General features: G+C 36.9%; 1 protein-coding gene across 1 annotated transcript in view; it reads right to left on the bottom strand.

Annotated features, from left to right (window-relative positions):
• OSBPL11 (oxysterol binding protein like 11) overlaps nucleotides 1-9118 on the bottom strand; it is a 101193-nt gene that overhangs the window by 22203 nt on the left and 69872 nt on the right. The window contains exon 10 of the mRNA XM_004373604.2: nucleotides 7228-7414. Coding sequence (XP_004373661.1) covers nucleotides 7228-7414 — 187 coding nt within the window. The remainder of the gene's footprint in view (nucleotides 1-7227; nucleotides 7415-9118) is intronic.

Here is a 9118-nt window from a genome sequence, read left to right as displayed (position 1 = left end):
CCGCCACATCCTGTCACTCCTTGAAGTCTGTTGATTCTGGATGCCTAATTGGTCTCCTAACTTCCAATCTCCCCTCACCCCTGACCAATCCATTCTTTATTTGCCACCATATTAATCTTTTTAAAATATAGATGTAAAATATATCACTTCTGAATATAACACTGCTTATACTGCATTCTTGCCAAAAATGCTTAGCCTGAAACTAATTCAAGGTAAGAGACAAACTCAAATTGAGGAACATTCTATGAAATTGGCCTGTATTCTTCAAAAATGTCAATGTCATAAAAGACAAAGAAAGGCTAGGGAAATATTCCAAATTAATGGAGACTGAAGGGACATGACAATGAAATGCAATCCATGATCCTCCTGGATCAAGAGGAAAAACACTGCCAATTACTGGCCCAAATGACAAAAATTTAATATGGACTGTACATCAGAAACAGTACTATACCAATGTTAGAATCAAAAACCAAAACCGTTGCCATTGTGTCAATTCCAACTCATAGCAACCCTATAGGACAGAGTAGAACTGCCCCACAGGGTTTCCAAGGAGCAGCTGGTGGATCTGAACTGCCAACTTTTTGGTCAGAAGCTAGCTCTTAACTACTGCATCACCAGAGTGCCATAGCAATGTTAAATATCCTGAATTTGAAAACTGTTCTGTGATTATGTGAGAGAATGTTCTAGTTCTTAGGAAATTCAAGCTGAAATATTTAGGGGTAAAGTGTTACGATGTCTTTAACTCAAGCATAGTAACAGTAATAATAAAATAAAGTGTATGTGCAAGGTGAGAGAGTTTGATAAATGTAACAAAATGTTAACAATTGGTGAAGCTAGGTGAACCGTATATAGGAGTTTTTACAACTCTTCTGTAGGTTTGCAATTATTTCAAAACAAAATTTAAAAAAATAGTAAAATAAGATACATCACTTTCATGCTTAAAGCCTTCATTGGCTTCCCACTACCTTCAGAATAAAGAGGAAAATTTGTCAACAAAAAAAGTCGCTAAGGATAAATATGATGGGCATGTCAATTCCATCATGAAAGGAAGCCTGAAACTGCACTCCCCTTTCAAAGTCCCTCCTAACTCTTAAAATACAGAGAGTCTGTCTCAAGAAAACTGTTGGTATAAGGTAGTTAAATAAATGAAACCATCTTCATATGGAGAGTCTATGAAGACTATGTAGGGAGAAAAATCACCATAGAATTGGCAACCTTCTCCCCTACTGACCAAGCTGCAGGTGAATCTCACAGTCCAGTCTTTGGAGCTGCCCTCAAAGATCTGGCCATGGATGGGCCTCAGCTCTTCAGTGCATCTCCACTTTGCTTGCTTGGTGCTCTGTCTGTCCCTAGCAGGGAACAGTGAGACGGGTTGGCAACTGGGTTCTTGACAATGCAGCCACAGGATGTCCAAGAATGTGGACATGGACTTTGGATGGAAGAGCAAGAAACCTAAACAGAGCTCTGATGATGCAGAATACCAGTAATCTAGTCTCAGTGGCATATGAGCTTTACTAAACAGATGTGACTTCCCAGTGGGAGCAAGAAAAGTTATGGAGGAAAGAAAGAAAAACCCTAAGGCACAAGTCCAAGTACTGAAGAGAGACTTAAAAACCAAGAGGACATTTCTATGCAGTATATTTGCAGGAAGGAACTATCTATTGCCATGGCAATGGCAAGATACGAAGAGATGAATTCTGATTCTCTACATAAGGTAGTCCTGGGACTAAGATAAATTCAATTATTATAATTTATATACATTATTACAATTTAAGGCAAGATAAAGCACTGTCTCAAGACAAAGGTTTGGATATTTTGCATTTGGGGAAAAAATTAACCTGAGCTCAAAACTATAACCTGAGTTCTTTTAAAGGGACACTTGCATAAATGTAACTCATATGTTGAGTGTTCAAACATAATTAAGACTTAAAAATGAACCAGAATAGGATGTATTTGAGCTGTTACAAAAGAGGAAAATTCTGAACATGAAGGAGAGGTAACACTGTGTATTAAATGTGGAATAAGATTTTAACTGGAGTCTATCAGAGAACTCATACGTACAAATACAGATGAATAAAACGTATGCAGGCAAGCCTTTAACAGTCTCATTTTCTTTTCAGTAACAGAGATTTACTGTCCAGAAGGAATCCTTTGAATCACAGTAAATATGGGAAAATTTCCACTCACAGCTCAACAGTGGCTTAACATGTGATGACTCGAACAGAATAAGTAGAGAAATCTTTTAAAAGAATCTTATCTCTTAATTGACTCAAAGTTCACAGAGAAACCTTAGAAGAATGTAATGATTTAGAAAAATCCTACAGTCACTATCTATCCTTTACAGACATGGGAAACCTCACATTGGACAAAAACTCTATAAATACAACCATTTTGAAAAAGCCTTTAGTAATCATTCATATCTGAAGTGACACAAGAGAAAACACACTGGAGAAAAACCATATGAAGCTCAATATCATGAGGAAACTTTCCATAATCACTCACTCCTTAAATGACATGAAAGAATTCATACTGGACAGAAACCATGTCAATGTGATCTAAGTGGGAAAGCCTTTACTCAACCCTTAGAAAACACAAGAGAATTCACACTGGAGAAAAACCCTATAAATGGAGTTAAGTGTGGATAAGACTTCAGTCAGAGGTCTTCCGTTTACAACACCAGAAAATTCATACTGGAGGGAAAACTGACTCGGTGGGTTTGGGTTTTGGTGTAATCATGGTGGGAGAGTCTTCACCAGAGTTTTAGCCTTCATGCTAAAACAGGAAAATTCATACAGTAGAGAAACCCTAAAAAAGTAATGTGGCCAAGGATTCAGAACACTCACAGGAGAACACTCCACTGGTGGGAAATGCTATTTCTCTAAGCAATGTATAAGAGCCTTCAATGAGAAATCCTCTGTGATCAACGTGGAAGAGCCCTCAGCTGTAGTTCTAGCCTTAGTATACACAAGATAACTCATATTGAGGAGAAATCCTATATATGTAATGAATATAGAGAGGTCTGTAACAGGAGAAAGTCTCTTGATAGACACTAGAGAATTCACACTGCAGGCACATGTTGAATGAAATGAATGTGGGAAATTTTCTCAGAGCCACACTTGGCAAAACGTGAGAATTCACACCAGAGAAAAACACTTTGAATATAATGAATGAAAGTCTTTAGTAATCACCAATTAAAGATCTTATAAACATTAAAGACCTCTTGCTACAGATATCTATATATAGAATCAACATGGAAAAGCCTTTAGGTAGAGCTCTCAGCTTATTAAATATCAGAAAACTCGTATTAGAAAAAACTCTTATAAAAGATCCTTTTAGTACATAACTGAGCAAATAATTCAGATAATTCAGACTTCTGCCATGAGATATTAATAAAAGGATGTAGAATAAACTAGTAAATGAAAATACTTATGCAGTAAATATTGCTGCTGAAAAATATAAATCATAATTTGTGTCTTCAAAAAATATGGAATATTTTACTGAGTAAAAGGGCCAATATTTCCTTTAACATCCCATCACTGTTGATCAATTACTCGGTTTCTACTTCTACTTTTATATGTTCATGGAGGTATAATTTACATATAATAAAACATACTAATTTAAGTGTACGGTTTGATTAGTTTTGATATATGTATATAGTTGTGCAACTACCACCATTATGAAGTTTTAGAATACTTCCATCAACCCTCAGCTCCTTTGTAATCCAGTTTCTATTTTTATGGAGTTATTATAAACCATCATTAGAAAATCTGGAGCCAAGTAAAAAATACCTTTGAGTGACAGACAGAAAATGGAGAACATAAAACAGTATGATCTATTCTTATATCAGGGTTAAAAGATATATTCAAATGGCAAGGACCAAATAGGAATATGAATAAATAAACACAATTTAAAAGTGAAAATAATTTAATATGAAACTCTGCTGGATTTTTACAGTTTAGACACACTTAAATAATCCAACACAAACTTTCTGTGTTTGCTGGTGTTTGTAAGTTTCAATATCTTCTTGTAGGTTGATCCTACTACCCTAGCAGCTAGTATCAATGTCATTAGCATCTACTCCTGACTTGCTTCCAACTGTGGCTCCAGGATTTTCAACTCTCTGGCACCGGTGGAACATGCCAATAAAAAACCACTGTCTTAGCTCTTCACATCATTAAGAGTGATCATTGAATGAAATAAGGATATTAAACTCAGAGAAGAGAAAAATAAGAAGAGGCACAACAGCTGTTTTCAAACTCTGAAGGGCTATCCTAAAGAAAGTGAATACTATGTGCAGCTCCAAAACATCAAATCCAAGGGTTCATACCTAAGAAGTAACCAACAGTAGATCAAAGGAACATTGGGAATAGCTACAATTTGACAGTTTGGACCAAACTCTATCTCCAAGAACAAAGAAACTCACACTTAATCATATTTCCCAAGAAAAATCAGCAAATATTTACAATTACTTACAACAAACCCAGCACTCTACAGGCACAACCAAAAATAAAAAATAAAAAAAACCAAACCCATTGCTGTCAACTCGATTCCAACTCATAGTGATCCTACAGGAATGAGAAGAACTGCCCCACAGAGTTTCCAAGGAGCGCCTGGTGGATTTGAACTGCCAACCTTTTGGTTAGCAGCCAAACTCTTAACCGCTACGCCACCAGGGTTTCCATAGGCACAACAGAAAGCCCAAAACGGTACAGCTCTGTCAAGGAGCTTACAGCCATGTTGGTGAAATAAGATGAAACCATATGAAACAATCAAAAGAACAAGTTTATGTATTAACAAGGTGTTGTTATGGACGTTGTAAGTCCAGCAGGAATTCAAAGAACATACATACATATATATACATATATGCACACATACGTATACACGTATACTCTCAGAATGCAATTTCAGACACCAGAGATAATTTTTTTTTTTAAAAAAAAAGGAAACTAAAATTGATCCACATCTCCTTATCCAAAAAATATTATTTAAAAAGAAAAAGATCACATACCACTAAGAAATACACCAATACCACTGACAATAATAAACACTGAATCTGGAAACTTTGTTGTTTTCCGCTAAGCATCCTACTCAAGCATATACTCTGGAGAATAATTTCACCAATGAGATAATGTTACAAGGATACAGATTTCAGCTCTAACTTCATATAAATGAGGGGGCTCTGAAAATGGAATGGACTGCCTTCTGCACTGTGAGTTCTTTACTAATAATATTATTAACACAGACTGAACAGATCAGTTGTCAGGTATGTTGACGAGGGATTTATCCATCTAGTAAATGCTGGTCTAGTGATTTCTAAAGTCCCTTCTAATTGTAAGGCTTAGGTTACTTAAATTACTATGATGGGAGGAATAAATAGAGGCATATATAACAAACAGTGTGAACTATATTAATACATTCTCTAAGGGTAAAAGGTGACCAATTCAGACACTGACTAGTGGTTCAGCTTGGTGAGCTGTACATTTTGAAAAAGATTCTCTGCTTCAGTGTTTTGAAATCCATATTATATGCCTGGGAGTCAAGCAAGCTTTCTAAGATTGTTGAGTATTAGACATCTAGGGAAAAAGGAATATAGTCATAAGCAATTGAAAGTGTCATACATGGCTGGAGGGGGTGTATTTTGGTATAACCACTTAAGAAACTGTTCAGCAGTATCCGTTAAAGCTCAACTTACACATTCCCCACAACCCAGCAATTCTACCTCCCTAGGTATCTACCCAACAAAAACTCACCCATATATTTACCAAATCATGTTACAGCAGCACTGTCTGTCATAGCAAAAAACTGAAAACTACTCAAATGCCCATAAGCAGTAGAATGAATAAATAAACTGTGGGCTAGTCATACAATGGAATACAGTCCACAGTAAGGAGAATTAACTACGGCTACATGTGGATGGATTTCAAAAACATAAATGTTGACACAAATAAGAGCTTGGCTGCTAATCAACCGGTCAGGAGTTTGAATCCACCAGCCGCTCCCTGGAAACCCTAAGGGGTAGTTCTACTCTGTCCTACAGGGTCACTATGAATTGGAATCAACTTGACGGCAACTGGTTTGGTTTTGGTTTTTTTATATGTGGATGAATTTCAAAAACATAATGTTGAATCAAAAAGCCAGATATGAAAGAGCACATAATGATTTCACTTATATAGAGTTCAAAAACAGGCAAACTACTCTACATTGGTAGAAATCAGCAAAGTGGGTATATGAAGTGGGGGTTTGTGACTGGAACAGGGCATGAAGTGGGTGAGCCTCTGGAGTTCTAGTAATGTTCCACGTCTTGATCAGAGTGCTCACATGGTTTCATCAATTTGTATACTTTTGTGTACATATTATTCCTTAATAAAAATTTTATAAAAAATAAAACTACCCCTACTTCAGAGACAGTCAAAATAGACATCAGGGGCTTAAGGAAAGAGTCAGTATCCTTTTAAGGCTCCTATTAGAAAACTTAGGAGCCCTGGCGGTGCAATGGTTAAGCACTTGGCTGTTAACCAAAAGGTTAGTGGTTCAAATGCACCAGTGGCTTTGTAAGAGAAAAGACCTGATCATCTGTGCTGTAAAGTTTACAGCATACGGAAACCCTACGGGGCACTATAGGGTTTCTGTAAGTCGGAATCGGCTCGACGCAACACAACAACAAACATTAGAAAACTTGTCTTCCTGTAGTTGGTGTGATCTAGACTAATGCTGAAGACACTGACAAGCCAAGAAAGGAGTATGATAATTGACCAACTCCTAGATGAAATTAGAGCAACGCCACTATTCAATCTTGTTATCTAAAGACATCATGTTGATTTCCATCGTTCTACTTCTTGAACTATTTTCCTGTGACTAGATATATTTTCACCCTAACTTGTAGCAATGGTTGCTTCCACTGAGGTCCGGATGCAAATCTGAATCCCTTTAAAGGTAAAGATTGGGCCAGAGACTGCTTATTTACTTGTCAGGAATTCTAGTCTACAACTCTTCTTAGCTACTTCACCAGAAAAATTTTATAAAAGCAGATCTGTTAATAATGTTACTATTTTTAAAACTAGATGATGATTTCCAGAATGCCTTGAAAGACTAAATACATTAAACAAAAATAAACATGAATAAAAATCCAATCCCATACATACAAAACAAAGCAGAAAAAGAACTAGGAGTTACAGAACACGATCAAAGTGGTATAGGAAGAGCCTGGTATCATTAAAATGTTCTTACCGGTGCAGTTTGCCGCCATAAAATGGCTTAGTATGAAAAGTGATGCTGGCTGAATACCCGGTCTTTGCACAGTTGACACTGACTTTGCCACCCAGTTCTACCCAAGGAACAGTTAAAATTGACCGGGCATATGCACAAGGTAGAGAAAATGTATACTCTTCTCCATGTTCCAATAGACTGAGGATACCTGAATGCGAAAACATTATGGTGGTTAACTTCTTACAAGGAAAAAAAATTAAAAATCCACACTATTTTTTTTTCCTGCCTAGTAAATAAACATCATTATTTTGCTTTATTTTCATTTAACTTGGGATGAAATTGACTTCATTCACAATTATATGAGACAACACTTCCTAGTAGTACTGAGTCAAGGTTACTTTCATTATGACCTTACTATCTCTTTCAGGTTCATGGGACTGGAAAGTGTTACAGCTGACAGTTTCAAGAGTTCCCTCTAATGCTCCTAAATATAAACTAAAACCTTTAGTCAGCATTTAAGGCCATGCTATATGCATTGTGTTAACAGCTGATCGTTAGTTAATATTAGTAACTTTTTCAGATGTCAAATGTTAGAGTCGATCTTAAGTTAGGTGGTATGATGAAAAAAAAAGTTCTCCATTCTATTCTATGTACATTAAGGAAGAAAAAATTGTAATTCTATCAGAAAAATCATGGTCATCGTAATCAAAATTTTGTTTGCCAAATTTTGAAATATTTAGGGTAACGCTACAAGAGATATAAGTAGTTTTCAATTGAGTATTATTCTTATGGAGCTTGTTTCCTTAAGTGATGCTATATTAAAGATGGTTTAAAAAACATATAACATACAACCATTTTGGAAAATGATATGGCGCTTCCTTAAAAAGCTAGAAATAGAAATACCATACGATCCAGCAATCCCACTCCTAGGAATATATCCTAGAGAAATAAGAATCGTCACACAAACGGACATATGCACACCCATGTTCACTGCAGCATTGTTCACAATAGCGAAAAGATGCAAACAACCTAGATGCCCCTCAACAGATGAATGCATAAACAAAATATGGTACATACACACAATGGAGTATTATGCAAAGATAAAGAACAATGATGAATCTGTGAAGCATCTCATAACTTGGATCAAACTGAAGGACATTATGCTGAGTGAAATAAGCCAATCACAAAAAGACAAATATTGTATGTAAATATTGTATGTAAAAACGCATGAAAAAGTTTATATACAAAAAGAAACAATCTTTGGTTACGAGGGATGGGGGTGGGAACTAAACAGACAATAGGTAAGTGGTAACTTTGTTGAAGGGTGAGACAGTACACAATACTGGAGAAGCCAGCACAACTTGTACAACGAAAGGTCATGGAAACTCCATAGACACATCTAAACTCCCTGAGGGACTGAACTGCTGGGCGGAGGGCTTTGGGGACCATGGTCTCGGGGAACATCTAGTTCAACTGGCATAACACAGTTTATAAAGACAAAGTTCTACATTCTATCTTGGTGAGTAGCGTCTGGGGTCTTAAAAGCCTGTGAGCAGCCATCTAAGATACTACACTGGTCTCACCTCTTCGGGAGGAAGGGAGAATGAAGAGAACAGGATACAAGGAAAAGATTAGTCTGAAGGACTAATGGACCACAGCTCCCACAGCCTCCACCAGACTGAGTCCAGTACAGCTAGATGGTGCCAGGCTACCACCATTGACTGCTCTGACCGGGATCATAACAGAGGGTTCTGGACAGAGCTGGAGAAGGATGTAGAATAAAATCCTAACTCACACACACACACACACACACACACACACACACACAAAAGACCAGATTTAGTGGCCTAAAGGAGACTGGAGAAACCCCAAGAGTATGGCCCCCAGACACCCTTTTAGTTCAGTGGTGAAG

This window comes from Trichechus manatus, unplaced genomic scaffold (genome assembly GCF_000243295.1).
Source record: "Trichechus manatus latirostris isolate Lorelei unplaced genomic scaffold, TriManLat1.0 scaffold00026, whole genome shotgun sequence".
Taxonomy (NCBI): domain Eukaryota; kingdom Metazoa; phylum Chordata; class Mammalia; order Sirenia; family Trichechidae; genus Trichechus; species Trichechus manatus.
Note: the sequence above shows the minus strand (reverse complement) of the source record. Positions and strands in the feature narration are given on the sequence as shown.